The following is a 13,351-nucleotide window of genomic DNA, read 5'->3' as shown; positions in this document are numbered from 1 at the left end:
TTGGGTGCATTATGCAAATATTTCCACATAGTGGGGTAGATATGTGGGGGCGTGTTAGAATGAGCCGTTTTAGGGGGGCGTGGCAGGGTCTTAACTTTGATAAAGAATATCTCTTTGGTTTTGAGACTTTAGTCTTTGCAACTTCAGGGATCTTATCTATGCACAATCAGCTTGTAACACTACAAAGAGAAAGGAAAACTTGAAATCGCATCATATGACCCCTTTAAAGTCATTTGAGTGGGTCAGTGGTAACCACGGTAATGAGGGTGACGGACAGGTAGTGTTCTACTCCCTCCAGGTGGGCGGAGCTTCTGCAGAAAATCCAGAGAGATGCTGAGTGCGACTAAGAGCGTCTGAAAGAGCGTCAATAAGAGACACAGCACAGAAATGTCGACTGACCCCTTAGCATGAACAGCCACCTTCGCTGACTGGCTGCTCTGGCAGCTTTTCCAATTTTATGTCAATCACTGAAGGAAAAAGGAATTAAGGAAATATACAAAGTTTTTTGTAGTGTGTTTGTTTAAACTGCAAAATTTATACAGATGGACAATCGGGTACTAAAACAAGTGATTGCAAGTGCGCAATTACATATGTAAGTTTATGCACATATGCGTGTAGGATACTGTCTTCTCTGCTCTTGTCTTGTGTGCTCTCCATACCAGGAAGAGCTGCTGCTACACGCCGGAAAAGCTAGACGAGAGAAACACAAGCCCCATTATTAAACTCTCACACCAGGATCAGAAAAAACAAGCAGTGTGTGGGGGTGTTTGCATTCAGAAAAGTTGAATATTTAATCATCTGGAAATCATCTTTTAAAGACACTGATATGAGTGCAATGTTCAGTAACGCTGTTTTTTAATAATCATGCAAATATAAATTTAATAAATCATTAAAGCACATATTTCTACTTTTGATTTAAGTCAAATCTCTGTCACACTCACCTGTTTGACGTTGTATCCGGCTTTAGCGCTAGTTTCAATAAACATTACATTCAGTTCTTTGGCTTTCCTCTCTCCTTCCTCAATAGAAACTTGCCTGAAATGATTATATGTAATAATTAATATTTGCCTATTTTGCGCAGATTAATAGAGTATTAGTACTAGTTTGTGACATAAAAAAAAAAAAAAGGTGCTTTGTCAATAGATGCATTACTGTTTAGTAAATTGTATGTAAATATTGCATCAAATAAAATTATTGCAGCAATTTTGTGTGCACACATCACCTTAACCAAAAGTTTGGGGTCTGTAAGGTTTTGTGTTTTTGAAAGAAGTCTGTTATTCTCAAAAAGGCTGCATTTATTTGATCAAAAATGCAGTAAAAACAGTAATATTGTGAAATATTATTACAATTTAAAATCACTGTTTTCTATAGTAATCTATTTTAAAATGTAATTAATTCCTGAGATGCCAAAGCTGAATTTTCAGCAGCCATTCGTTCAGTCTTCAGTGTCACATGATCCTTCAGAAATCATTCTAATAAGCTGATTTGCTCCTCAAGAAACATTTATTGTTATGAATGTTGAAAACAGTTGTGCTGCTTAATATTTTTTGCATGAAACCATGATGCATTTTTTCAGGATTCTTGAATAAAAAGTTCAAAAGAACAGCCTTTATTTGAAATAAAAATAAAATAAATTACTTTATCAATTTAATGCACCCTGGAATAAAGTATTAATTTCTTTAAAAAAAATAATAATATAAATATATATATATACATATATATATATATATATATATATATATATATATGTTGAACACCATTTCATAGCAGTGTAACAAACCATGTCATAATCTTCCCAAACAACCATTTAAACATACCTTTTATCTGCAAGGTCTGTTTTGTTTCCCACCAGCATGATTATGACATCACCTCCCCGTTCTGTTCGGACATCATCGATCCATTTGGTGGTCTGCTGGAATGAGTTGACATCTGTCGGGGGGATTTCAGAAACACTGGGTTAATAATCAAGATAAGCATCAGGGGGTCTATAGGAGAATCCCAGGATCATACACAGGGAGACACAACTGGCAGGTAGAAAAAAAAACACAGGGATAAAATAAGAGGAAAGAAACTAGGAAGTTAAATAGCTGGAAGTGTCTCTGTTATCATGAATGCGTCACAGGAACTTGGTCTGCAGAAAGAGTTCATCTAAAAAAGAAATAGACAAATCATCTCTCATCAACATAAAAATGGCGAAAGAATGCATATTCTTTTTTTATAAATAATTCAAATATTTTTATATGAACAAAATATATTTAACAAAAAATATATTTTTAGCAAATATAAAAATGCGTTGCTAAAAATAATGGTTTAAAAAGCAATGGTTGGATTAGTGAAAATGTTATTAGGAACTTTTGAGTGTTGCGGGTGTAAAATTAACTTTCGGCCATAACTGCCAAAAATGTACTGGTCATTTATATTTTTATTGCCCATTAAACTGTACGTTGCATTCTTTAAAAAAATAAATAAATAATTAAAAAAAATGTTTCTGTCTTTATGAAAATGGCATAACTTAGCTGTTTTTATCGTTTCATTAGCAGCTACAGGAAAGTGTGGAACTGTTCATCTTTAAATGTGAATATAAAAAAGGTGCCCACTGAAAAGGTGCACTGAATTGCAATTACAAAAAAAAGTTACAAAAAAGAAGACAAAGAGAATAAAATCACATAGAAACACAAAGGATGTGAAACAGAAAAAGAGAGACTGCGTTGAGATGACAGACAGCTTTCCTCTTCCTTAAGTTTTCCTGGCGGGGATCCACACTCACTTGTGATGTCATAGACTACCACGGCAACCGTAGAGTCCCGGATATAGCTGGGAATCAGACTGCGGAAGCGCTCCTGTCCTGCTGTGTCCCAAAGCTGCAGCCGCACCTGGCCAAATATTTTAGAACCAGAGATCCAGCATAGAGAGAGAGAGAGAGAGAGAGAGAGAGAGTGGGGGAGAAAGGGGAAGAGGTAAGAGGAGGGGAACTGGACGCAGAGCGGGTCTCAGATACCTACTTGTGATGTCGTAAACTACAACAGCAGCAGCAGAGTCTCTGATGTAACTGGGAATGAGACTACGGAAACGCTCCTGTCCTGCTGTGTCCCAAAGCTGCAGCCTGATCTGTGTGAATGGAGAACAAACAAAAGGAGGAGAATAAAGGAAAAAAGGGGGAAAATGAAACATTCAAGGGGAAAATAATAGATAAAAAAGGAGTTGAATGAAATGTAAGAAATAAGAAAAAGCAAAGTGGACTGAAAAAATTCTCAAGTTCAGGATTTGGGCTAGGGAACGGATTAAGTTATGAGTCTTCAGATGGGCTCACGTTAGCAGGGTTATGGTATGGGTTAGGATTGTGTTATGCTATCAAGACTGCAGATCTTCAGAGTAAAACTTTCCAGCTCAAAACCAATCAAAAAGAACAATTCTTTACAGAAGGAAACATACACATATGAACAAATAACTAGAGAGAGAGAGAGCGAAAGAGACACAGCAGGGGGAAGAAGGCACAGGAGTTTCTCATGGTGCAGTTTATGTTGGGTTTTTACAGACACATCACAATATAAATGTTCAAATTAATGTTCAACAAAGAAAAGGAGAAAAATATGATGCAGAATTAATTTCATGCATAATGCAATTATAATAATATGTCATAAGAAGAACCAAACGTTAATGTGTCAAATCAATTTAAATTATTTTCTATAATAATAGTGATAGTTAACTACAAGTAGATGTAAAGTAGAATGCATTACAATCATTGTTTATTTATTTATTCAATCATTGATTTAACACCATATCAGCAGCAAAGGTTATGTTCAGCATATCAGCAACGAAGTTCATGCTAAACTCAGTTTTATAAATTAAAATAATTATAATAAAATTACAACAACAAAAAACACACTAAACATAATGTAACAGTATTGTTCTTTCAACAGTATAAAAACATTGCAGTTTGACTAAAATCAATATGTTAAATGACTTTAAAATGTTTTTAAAAATGACATATTGTGCAGTCAAAAAGTATTGATCAATGTAAACCAAACAAATCCCTCAGTCATCAATCAATAGCATCCCAGACATTTACACATTGGTAAAATTATTTTACAGAACTTATATTTTTTATAGATTTAATATCTTTAAAACATTGAAAGGGCATGCGAATTTACTGTTAGAACAAAAAAACATTTTACTTACTGTTCTGTCCTCCAGATACATTGTTTTCGACAAGAAATCGATTCCTATTGTGGCCTGAAAATAAAAGCAAGGAAATGAAACTTTGAGGATAAAATACACTAATCCATGCATCTGATTAAAAACATCCAAACAAATCAGAACACTGTTTAAAGTTGCAGAGTCAGAAAAATCTTCACTCACCTGGTAGGTATTATCGAAACTGTCATACATAAATCTGGTAATCAATGATGTCTTTCCCACTGCAAAATTAAATACAGAATTAACTAGTAACTATCAACATTACATATCTTTATTACATTCTTGTGAAGTTGTGACTTGTATGCCAATTTTTTTTTTCCAGAGACATTTCTACATCAATGATCATCACTTTTATTGCCAATACATTTTCCTAAAAGGAAAAGATCCAACCAGTTACACAAATTAAATGTCCATTTCATGTAAGTCCATCCTTTGAGACACCTAACATTTGAAACTCACATGCTAATAGATTTCATTTCAGAAGCATAACTTTAAAAACAAAACAAAAAAAATGACTAAAGAACAGGTCTGTATGAATGCATAAATCTGTCCACATTCATTTCGGATTCACATCAGATTCTTCTCACATGACTGAAACATGCAGGGTAATTGCTATAGATTAACCGGAAAAAACGCATGTGAAATAAACACATGCATCAGTGTTTATGTAAATATATGCAAACAGTTTGAACATGTGCGATGTTTTTTTACTATTCAAATGTTTAGACATCCAGGAAAAGTCCAAGCTATTTTTACACGTTTAGTCTTATTAAAGTTTAAAAAATAATGCCACGTGATCTTTGTTTATGCTTTATACTGATAGCTAATTTACAAAGAACCCAGTCCTGACATACTGTTGAATTCTGGAACCAGTGATTTTTTTTTGACTAGCACTATATGAGATTGACAGGCCACATGTGTCAGGGCCAGATATCTCAGAAAGAGGAATGGATCCTCATACTGAGACTTCAGTGGTATCTATTAGTAAGTGTTGGCGTTTATATCTTATGAAGACACACAAGTTCTCCTGAGTTTAAATGCGAGTGTTCAACTGTTAGAAGATCCAGAAAATTTCAGCATGTCAGCAAAACACAGGGTCAAAGATCATGTTTACGCAGGAGACAGACAAAATCATGCTATGAAAAGAATATGACATGCAGTTCAAGACCAGACTTTATGGTAACAGCCGATATTTACGGGATTTCAATGAAAAACCTTGGCTGATTTATGATAGTTAAGACTTCAACTGTAATCACAAGTTGTTTTTTGACGTTTCAGTACAATTGTAAGCATATTATCAAAGGTATTGCCAAATATGTACACACATTCCAACACACACACACACACACGTTGCAATATAATAAATTAATTCAAGATACACACGTTCACTTATAATGTTACATGCACACACAGATAAGAGTCACATATACAAACAAAGAAAAAGAGACATGACCAGTAGGTTCGGTTCGACACTCACCGCTCTGTTCTCCCAGAAACACCAGCTTGAATTTGCGGAGCGGGTTGCCGAAATCTCCTGTTGCAGACATGCTGCCGGTTCCGCTGGGCCCAATGTGGGTGTGAATGTGTTGCTATAACTATCAAAATGCTCTAAACAAGAAAATAAAGCCGCTAGTATCCCTGTTGCTCTAATTCGGTTCAGTTTGAGACTCTCTGCCGCCTATTCAGGCCCAAGTCTGCGCCGCAACCTAACTTGATAATCAGAGGTGTGATTGACAGCTGAGCTCAGCCTATGGAGTTTGAGAGAATACAATGACATGCGTCCATTCAACACGTCGTTCTTGTCAAACTAATGACATAGTAGAGGATAATTAATTAGATCGCACTAAAACTATTCAGATATTGTCTCAATACCACTATCGTTTAATTTATGCTCCTGACATTTCCTGTGATGTCTTTACTTTATAAAACGTACATTTAACAGGCTCGCTGAACTGATTAATTCGTATCCATATTCATATGTGATGTTTTTGAGTTCTTAAAACGTGTTTGCTTGTGGAAATGAAATTGTTATTTGTGTATGTATGGAAACAAGGCGGGGCGCCAAACAGGTTAGGTTGAGCTTTGCAAGCGCCACGTCACGTTTCTAGCGTCACTGCCCTGCATCATCGCGTTCCGTTAACCCTTGAATTGAGTGGGAGTTTGCCAGAATTGAATTACTCTGTCGCTGCCAATTTTAAGATATGATACAATTATATGTAAATATAGGATAAATTACACGCATGCTTGCTTTCTGTGTCAGTGGTTATTTATGATTATTTCAAGTACCTAGTGTAGAGTAGGTTAATATTAGGACAATTTTGTGAATTCTGTTTTTTCAACATTATATTTTATTCCTAAGCGGGGTAATAAGACTTACTAAAACAAATAATACTGATTTCAACCGCAAATGTGACGCTTCTGCTCCAGCAGGCGGCAGCAATGCGCCGGACGAGCGTCGATTCACCTGAAATCCGTGAAGAAGATCGGGCGCAGTACATGCGCCTCTCGGATTGATGATTACGGATTTTGGCTACTTGTCTTTAAACTTTACCGCTGAATTAAAATATTAGCGTGAAACAATGAACACGTTACTGACCAAGGTGCAGTATTTACAGTACGGCATCTCAGTTGTTGGTGTATTGCAGTGGTTTATGCTGTTGACATGAGCCAAGGTCGTAGTGGAAGAGCAGACCAGAGTGTTTTAATTAAAAAAACAAAGTTTACTGTATTTCCAATCATCATTTTATTGTGTGTGCTATTCTTTTTTTTCAGGTTTTATTGCTTCAGAACACACGGGCGCTGTTGTGTGCAGCATCATCGCTTCAGTAAGTGTCATTTTATTGTTAGATGCCTTATCTTCGATGCCTGTCTGTCTGTATGTATATATATATATATGGTGATCTTTAAAACTGATCAGTGTTTTTGCTCTAATGTCACAGAAGTCAAGTGTTAACTACACAAATGCCTTTGGGTAAGAGCATTATATCTATTGATATATGTTTAGTTTTCATATATGTATGTGTGTACAAATATAAGTAACTGACAGTTGTAAGTGATTTTTTTTGTCTAACTAGGTGTTTTGCTGACTAACAGACAGTATAGATCAATGCCCACACATGGTATTGGAAAATACAGACATCTTCTTCCAAAAGCATTGGTAAGACCTAAGGTTTTGTCCATCATCTGTGTAAAATGTTTTTATTACCAGTTAATAACATGTTCGAAATTAATTATTGTTACTATTCAGCCAAAGAAGAAGAAGGATAGAGTTCAAGCGAAGCAGATCAAAGCGGCCACAGCAACAGAGTTTGGCGTGTTTAATGTGTGTGTTTCCGGTTATGACATGACTCTAGTGGAACATTATTCCCAATACATCCACAATCTCTGCAATCATTTGGACATCAAAGTCGATGAAAGGTGGGATAAAGGGAGTTTTTTTCTACAAAATGTAGAAAATATGCACCCAAACCAAAACATATTCTCAAGATCATGTATTTTCAACTATATGTTATTTTACATCCTATTAATTATTATTAGGTTGTGGTGAAATGAATGAGCTCTCATTTTATGTTTTAAAGCTGTGCCCTGCCTACGAAAAGCACAGAGGTCATGGTGATGCAGGAGCAAGGCACTAAGATGTATGTAGATGCGGTCCTGAAAACCCATGAGCGTATTGTTCAGGTGAATGCTTTGAGTGTGTGTTTGGTCATATGAATAAGTTACTAAATTGTTTGATTAAATGTAATTATTAATATAGGTATACTGCAGCTATAACCAATTTATTGGTGGTGTGTTTTTAGATCAGTGAAATGAAGGCAACACTTTTCCCCATATTTATGGAAGTCGTTCTGAAGAACCAGCCTGAGGGGGTGCGACTTTGTGTAAAGCAGGTCAGAAAATTACACCTTACACATATTGACACTGTTTTTATATTTATTTTAAATCTGTCTAGCTGTATTTGACACTCCTATCAACTTTTATGGAAACTGTAAGGCTTAATTTGTTTTATGTTTTTTTTTTCCAGCACACAGAAGCAGATTATCAAGCCCGGTTCAAAACAAGACCTGAGCTTGAGGGGCTTCTCGCAAAAATTCATAATTAATAAATTATTTCAAAATGTTTTTCATATGAAATAACATGTCAGACAGTTTTCTACCCCATGTGTGCTGTAATGAATCTGTGAAGCAATAAACTCATAAAAAAGTAAATATTTAGGCATTTTTGGCTTCTTTTGAATGCAGTAACAGGAATTTGAGGAGCGTTGAAATTCATCCTCTCTGTCACTGTGCTGTAATGTTGTTGGCAGTATCACAATATTCTCAATTTTTATAAAATTATTCAGCAGCTGTTTTATAAAAGACTGCATTACCCAGAGTTCCAGGCTCCGTTTCCATAATAACCATTTTTGACAACGGTAAACTAACCTGAACAGTAAGAGCTCATGTTCATTCCTACTGAGAAATTCGGGTTTGCATTTGTGCAGTGATACGGTTAAAGTGCAAAGATTAACGGGCCAAACGGGCAGATAAACAGGCCATGGGAAGAGACTATTACTCTATTTTGGAAATAAACCGCAACGCCACTGATGCTGACATAAAGAAGGCGTAAGTTACGAGTTGTTTGGTTTCTAAGTAGTGTTATGTATATACACTGCATACAAAGCAGAAAATTATATGGTTTACCGTCTTTTTGAGGACGTTTTATCTCTGTATCAGCTACCGGCGGCTCGCGCTGAAGCATCACCCGGGCAGCAGCAGCAGCCACGCGCGCGCCGCCGAGCTCTTCTCTCTGCTCGCGGAGGCGTTTGACGCACTGAGCGACCGTAAGTGCACAAGACAAAATATAGAATACAAACCTAAAATAAAACACACAAAACAACCCTACAACAGCGCTGGAATATGCGACACAGCTTTACAATACTTGCTATAAACGGGTTGATATTAGTTTTTGATTCCTAGAACGTTCTGGCAAAACAAAAAAAAATACAACCTAACAATAGCAGTTAAAGAACGTTGTGTAAGCCTATAAGTTTTTATTGTTGTCACATAAAAGTTTATGAATGTTCATACAAGGTTAAGATGTTTCCCCAAAATAAAACCATATACTGACGTTTGCTGTGATGGTATTCTTGGAGGTACCGTGTAAATATTTGTCATGTTTCATTATTTTTCATATATACTTGGATCAAAGCAGCATAGTATTACTATCTCAAACTATCACTGTACAATGGTGTTAAAGAAAACAGCCCCTCATTTCCTTGTTTCCTGGTAAGCTGGACATTTATATTTCTGTTTTTTTTTTTTTTATCCAATGCAGCACGTAAAAAGGCCACATATGATACGTTTGGAGAAGAGGGTTTAAAAGGAGGAATCCCGTCTGAGCTGGGAGTGAATGGCGCCTGGTCATCAGGATATGTGTACCATGGAAATGCAGATGAAACGTTCAGACAGTTTTTCGGTGGAGATAATCCATTTGCAGGTTATTTTTTATAGAATGAAAAAGCGGTGTTGTTGTTTCTTCACTGAATTAGCTTTTTGTATTATTTTATGAATGTAAATTTAAAGAGACAGTCTGGTGCAATCAAGTCTTAAATATTCATAATGTCCTGGTGTTTTAAAGAATCCCAGCTCTGATTAGTAATATCGGTCATAGAACTCTTCACCAATGATGGCAGTGAGGACAACAAAGCTTTTAAGAGCTTGCATGGGCAAAAAGAAAAGCTGCAAGATCCACCAATTGAGAGAGACCTTCACCTCGCCTTGGAGGACCTTTATTATGGATGCACTAAAAAAATTAAGATATCCAGTAGGGTAAGTTTTGCATAAAGGGGTGTAAATGACATCATATGGACTCATAAGAAATTAATTTCAGAAGAGATGTGTTTGATACAGGTCATGAATGAAGATGGACACACATCCAGCATCAGGGACAAAATTTTAACCTTCACTGTAAAAGCAGGATGGAATGAAGGGACGCGGATCACATTTTCAAAAGAGGGAGACCAGGTATGACGAAACACATTTTTATCACAATTTTATTTCATTATGTATGTAAATTGATCTTGGTCATCACAGAATATAATTTTTTTTCTCCACAGGGACCAAACAGCATCCCAGCAGATATTGTGTTTGTCATACATCATATGGACTCATAAGAAATTAATTTCAGAAGAGATGTGTTTGATACAGGTCATGAAGGAAGATGGACACACATCCAGCATCAGGGACAAAATTTTAACCTTCACTGTAAAAGCAGGATGGAATGAAGGGACGCGGATCACATTTTCAAAAGAGGGAGACCAGGTATGACCAAACACAATTTTATTTCATTATGTATGTAAATTGATCTTGGTCATCACAGAATATAATTTTTTTTCTCCACAGGGACCAAACAGCATCCCAGCAGATATTGTGTTTGTCATACGCCAAAGGCATCATCCACGCTTTGACTGCCAAAATGATAATCTGTACTACACAGCACACATTTCCCTTGAGAAGGTGAAAAACATTGTTTTCAGCACAAGCAAAAATGTCCTTATTTCATGTAGAATAATGTAGATAAATAGATTATGACAAAAGATATTTTCTTTTTTGGTCTAGTTTTCATGTTGAATATGTGATAGGTTTTTCAATCAGACCAACATGATGTTAAAAATGAACAGTTCCACTCTAAAAGCCACCACTTAAGTTTATTCAAAATTATATTTTAGTATAATATGATTTTGAATATTTATATTTGTGGTAACTCTGCAGGCTTTGATTGGTTTCTCAGTAGAAGTTGAGACACTAGATGGCAGGCTTCTCAACATCCCCATCAATGACATTGTGCAGTGAGTAACCGTTTCCTTCTCTCTGTAGCATACACGGGTCAAATAATAGACAAGTCAGCACACATTTAATGTTACTCAAAACTTTTGAATGTAGTTTTCATCTTTAAGACGGTTTCATTTGAATTTCTTTACACTACAGCCCTCAGTACACCAAGGTTGTGACCGGGGAGGGAATGCCACTAGTCAACAACCCGTCCAAAAGAGGGGACCTGATCATTCACTTCATTACACATTTCCCAGAGAAGCTTCTAAAACAAGCGCTCTCATCAAAACTCATCCAGGCATCTTAAAGTCCATTCAGTCATGAATAGAAATGTTCATTATAGGAATTAAAACACTTGAAACTCAAATATTAATATAATAAATTAATAATATATTTTATAATAAAGTAAATTCTAATAATACTAATACAATAAATAAACCTTTTAATTTAGAATATAAACTAAATAAATATAATATTAATTTATTATTATTATATAAGAATTAAATAATTACAATGGATTTCATTAAATATTATTATTACTATTATAGACCGAAGTTGGCCCAGGCTCACCTTTCCACAAACCACGAAACCCCTCTTCCTTTGCAATGGTCCGATATGCATCCATAGTACCATGGTAACGTTTACTGGCCCCGGCGCTGATCTGAGCCTGAAATCGTACCTTCACCACATCGGTGGGTTGGGCCAAAGCCACTGCCATGGCTCCAGTCGTACAGCCAGCCATCAGCCGACTGCCAATCCCAACATCTAAGGAAAACAATGCATTGAATGGTGTTAATATGAGAGGTCTTACATAAATAGTTTCCAATCATTCCTGCATACAAGCGTTTGACAATTTACGATCTGAGCCTTTGGTGTAGAACTGCTTGACGGAATCGTAGAGGCCAATGCGTACAGAGGCAAAGCTCATCTGACGCTGCAGTCCTGCAACCAGCCCGCTGTAGAGACTGCGCGGCCCCTCAACACGCACCATGGTGCTGATCGTGCCAAACACTCCACGATATTTCACCGGACCATGGCCTGTGTTCGCGGGACTTTTGGTCTCCCCCTGAATCTGTACAGAACAAAAGGTGGATGGAGAAACTTTACAGAATCACAGCGGAGGGAAGCAGCATCTTCAGCTTAAAAGGGTCCATAGTGATCCTGGGTCAGCAAGGACAATCATCAAGGCCTGGACCTGCTTACGTTGCTAGTGTAAAGAGAGTCAAGAGAAATAGATAAAGCTGATGTCAGTATGAGTGTGACTTTAAACATTCCACCTGAAATGAAAGGTTAGTTTGTTATTGTTGCTGCGAGTTGATCTGGGTCAAGTAGTCACGTGCGTCTGTTGTTTCCAGACTCAACCGCTGGCTCAGCTGTCACTCGAGCAAAAAAAAACAACAAAAAAAAAACACTGTCTTTTAAACGAAGTACTCCAATTCCACACAACAAAGACTCACCTGAAGTCTAACTTTTGCTGTGTCCAGTGGAAATGTGAAGAGGTCTGCAATGCAGGCTGCAGTTCCTGCACCAATAAACTTCACAGTGGCTGTAGGAGGCACATCACCAGCTCTGAATCCAACCATGTTTATTTGCAGTCGGAATCACAGGAGCGTAAAGGTGAAACGGAATGCGTTGAAAACCAATGAAGTGAACACAAGATAGGTGAACTATACCCTAACCTGGATTTAGGAAGACACATAATGGATTACTTTCTTTTAGAAGTTTATGATATGCATTTAAAACCTTAAACCTGTTTTATTGTGCAAATTTAAGCCATTTGGGGTGGGCCAATGGATGTGCTTAATTTAGGTGTAAAGGCTCTCTGACAATCAACAGACAAAAAAGGAACATCATGTTCTCTCTAACATGCTAATCTATATGCTGACGTCATCATCCTGTTTACATCTGGGGCGGCTTTGTTGACTTTCTACCTCACAAAGGAGCTTCAATAAAGGAAGTGCGGATACACACAAAATGCGAGATTATGTAATGCTGGCATAATATTACATCAACTGTATTAACCTTATTTATTAAAACAAATGAATAAACGCTTTTGGAAAACTTTTTACCAACCGGTTTGGATGAGAACTTCAAGATTCTCTGAAAGTATCTCTCTGGTTGAAATGACTTTCAACTTGAATTTTGTTGCCGCGTTCTTCCATAGAGAAACGATTAGAACCCGTACAAATCAAAAACATACTCCAAAGTCTGAAAGACAAGAATATTTCCGTGTTACATGCATATCAGCATCACTTGAAATAATCAAAGAAAACACATTCGCAAGTAACGGAGAAAGTCTATTCGCAGTATGTAAAGTCACAATACTCACCTTAAACAAAAAT

General features: G+C 36.6%; 5 protein-coding genes across 9 annotated transcripts in view; 2 read left to right on the top strand and 3 right to left on the bottom strand.

The window, feature by feature from the left end:
* Nucleotides 1-170: 170 nt before the first annotated feature.
* Nucleotides 171-5,969, bottom strand: LOC107743403 (ras-related protein Rab-6A-like). 5 transcript variants are annotated; one of them, XM_016556617.1, is made up of 8 exons: nucleotides 5,675-5,967; nucleotides 4,360-4,418; nucleotides 4,180-4,233; nucleotides 3,003-3,108; nucleotides 1,818-1,929; nucleotides 942-1,035; nucleotides 624-690; nucleotides 171-467 (listed from the first exon to the last, which is right to left on the bottom strand). In XM_016556617.1, the coding sequence occupies exons 1-8, from the start codon at nucleotides 5,742-5,744 to the stop codon at nucleotides 403-405; spliced, it is 627 nt and encodes a 208-aa protein (XP_016412103.1). In that variant the 5' UTR covers nucleotides 5,745-5,967; the 3' UTR covers nucleotides 171-402. The 5 variants fall into 5 exon arrangements, with proteins under 5 accessions (XP_016412103.1, XP_016412102.1, XP_016412101.1 ...); XM_016556616.1 differs by lacking the exon at nucleotides 3,003-3,108 and adding an exon at nucleotides 2,768-2,873 and having other exon boundaries at nucleotides 5,675-5,965; XM_016556615.1 differs by lacking the exon at nucleotides 171-467 and having other exon boundaries at nucleotides 474-690; nucleotides 5,675-5,969.
* A 647-nt stretch (nucleotides 5,970-6,616) lies between these two features.
* LOC107743404 (39S ribosomal protein L48, mitochondrial-like) lies at nucleotides 6,617-8,395 on the top strand. The gene is made up of 8 exons (XM_016556619.1): nucleotides 6,617-6,797; nucleotides 6,970-7,022; nucleotides 7,137-7,168; nucleotides 7,272-7,354; nucleotides 7,445-7,614; nucleotides 7,776-7,878; nucleotides 7,998-8,087; nucleotides 8,222-8,395. The coding sequence occupies exons 1-8, from the start codon at nucleotides 6,777-6,779 to the stop codon at nucleotides 8,297-8,299; spliced, it is 630 nt and encodes a 209-aa protein (XP_016412105.1). The 5' UTR covers nucleotides 6,617-6,776; the 3' UTR covers nucleotides 8,300-8,395.
* Nucleotides 8,396-8,636: 241 nt separating this feature from the next.
* On the top strand, nucleotides 8,637-11,346 carry LOC107743405 (dnaJ homolog subfamily B member 13-like). The gene is made up of 8 exons (XM_016556620.1): nucleotides 8,637-8,801; nucleotides 8,913-9,019; nucleotides 9,514-9,675; nucleotides 9,850-10,007; nucleotides 10,089-10,202; nucleotides 10,581-10,694; nucleotides 10,950-11,026; nucleotides 11,166-11,346. The coding sequence occupies exons 1-8, from the start codon at nucleotides 8,734-8,736 to the stop codon at nucleotides 11,314-11,316; spliced, it is 951 nt and encodes a 316-aa protein (XP_016412106.1). The 5' UTR covers nucleotides 8,637-8,733; the 3' UTR covers nucleotides 11,317-11,346.
* A 186-nt stretch (nucleotides 11,347-11,532) lies between these two features.
* On the bottom strand, nucleotides 11,533-13,240 carry LOC107743457 (mitochondrial uncoupling protein 2-like). Its single transcript, XM_016556679.1, has 4 exons — nucleotides 13,083-13,240; nucleotides 12,467-12,688; nucleotides 11,868-12,081; nucleotides 11,533-11,774 (listed from the first exon to the last, which is right to left on the bottom strand). Exons 2-4 carry the CDS (start codon nucleotides 12,590-12,592, stop codon nucleotides 11,533-11,535), a joined length of 582 nt encoding a protein of 193 aa, XP_016412165.1. The 5' UTR covers nucleotides 12,593-12,688; nucleotides 13,083-13,240.
* LOC107743456 (mitochondrial uncoupling protein 2-like) overlaps nucleotides 13,182-13,351 on the bottom strand; it is a 3,931-nt gene continuing 3,761 nt past the window's right edge. The window contains exon 6 of the mRNA XM_016556678.1: nucleotides 13,182-13,217. Within this exon, the coding sequence (XP_016412164.1) occupies nucleotides 13,182-13,217 (36 nt within the window). The remainder of the gene's footprint in view (nucleotides 13,218-13,351) is intronic.

This window comes from Sinocyclocheilus rhinocerous, unplaced genomic scaffold, assembly GCF_001515625.1.
Source record: "Sinocyclocheilus rhinocerous isolate Xijiao unplaced genomic scaffold, SAMN03320098_v1.1 scaffold106, whole genome shotgun sequence".
In the NCBI taxonomy this organism is placed as follows: domain Eukaryota; kingdom Metazoa; phylum Chordata; class Actinopteri; order Cypriniformes; family Cyprinidae; genus Sinocyclocheilus; species Sinocyclocheilus rhinocerous.
The sequence above is the reverse complement of the archived record's forward strand: the minus strand, read 5'-3'. Positions and strand labels throughout refer to the sequence as shown.

Excerpts from the sequence above, each read along its gene's own strand:
- LOC107743403 (XM_016556615.1), bottom strand. The coding sequence starts at position 5,744 with ATGTCTGCAACAGGAGATTTCGGCAACCCGCTCCGCAAATTCAAGCTG. Across the intron at positions 4,234-4,359 it reads GTTTCGATAATACCTACCAG|GCCACAATAGGAATCGATTT; the intron begins GTGAGTGAAGAT and ends TTTTATTTTCAG. Across the intron at positions 691-941 it reads CCGGATACAACGTCAAACAG|CTTTTCCGGCGTGTAGCAGC; the intron begins GTGAGTGTGACA and ends TCTCTCGTCTAG.
- LOC107743404 (XM_016556619.1), top strand. The coding sequence starts at position 6,777 with ATGAACACGTTACTGACCAAG. Across the intron at positions 7,355-7,444 it reads ATCTTCTTCCAAAAGCATTG|CCAAAGAAGAAGAAGGATAG; the intron begins GTAAGACCTAAG and ends GTTACTATTCAG. Across the intron at positions 7,615-7,775 it reads GACATCAAAGTCGATGAAAG|CTGTGCCCTGCCTACGAAAA; the intron begins GTGGGATAAAGG and ends TATGTTTTAAAG.
- LOC107743405 (XM_016556620.1), top strand. The coding sequence starts at position 8,734 with ATGGGAAGAGACTATTACTCTATTTTGGAAATAAACCGCAACGCCACT. Across the intron at positions 10,008-10,088 it reads AAATTAAGATATCCAGTAGG|GTCATGAATGAAGATGGACA; the intron begins GTAAGTTTTGCA and ends TGTTTGATACAG. Across the intron at positions 11,027-11,165 it reads CCCATCAATGACATTGTGCA|CCCTCAGTACACCAAGGTTG; the intron begins GTGAGTAACCGT and ends TTTACACTACAG.
- LOC107743457 (XM_016556679.1), bottom strand. The coding sequence starts at position 12,592 with ATGGTTGGATTCAGAGCTGGTGATGTGCCTCCTACAGCCACTGTGAAG. Across the intron at positions 12,082-12,466 it reads CAGCAAAAGTTAGACTTCAG|ATTCAGGGGGAGACCAAAAG; the intron begins GTGAGTCTTTGT and ends TGTTCTGTACAG. Across the intron at positions 11,775-11,867 it reads CTACACCAAAGGCTCAGATC|ATGTTGGGATTGGCAGTCGG; the intron begins GTAAATTGTCAA and ends TGTTTTCCTTAG.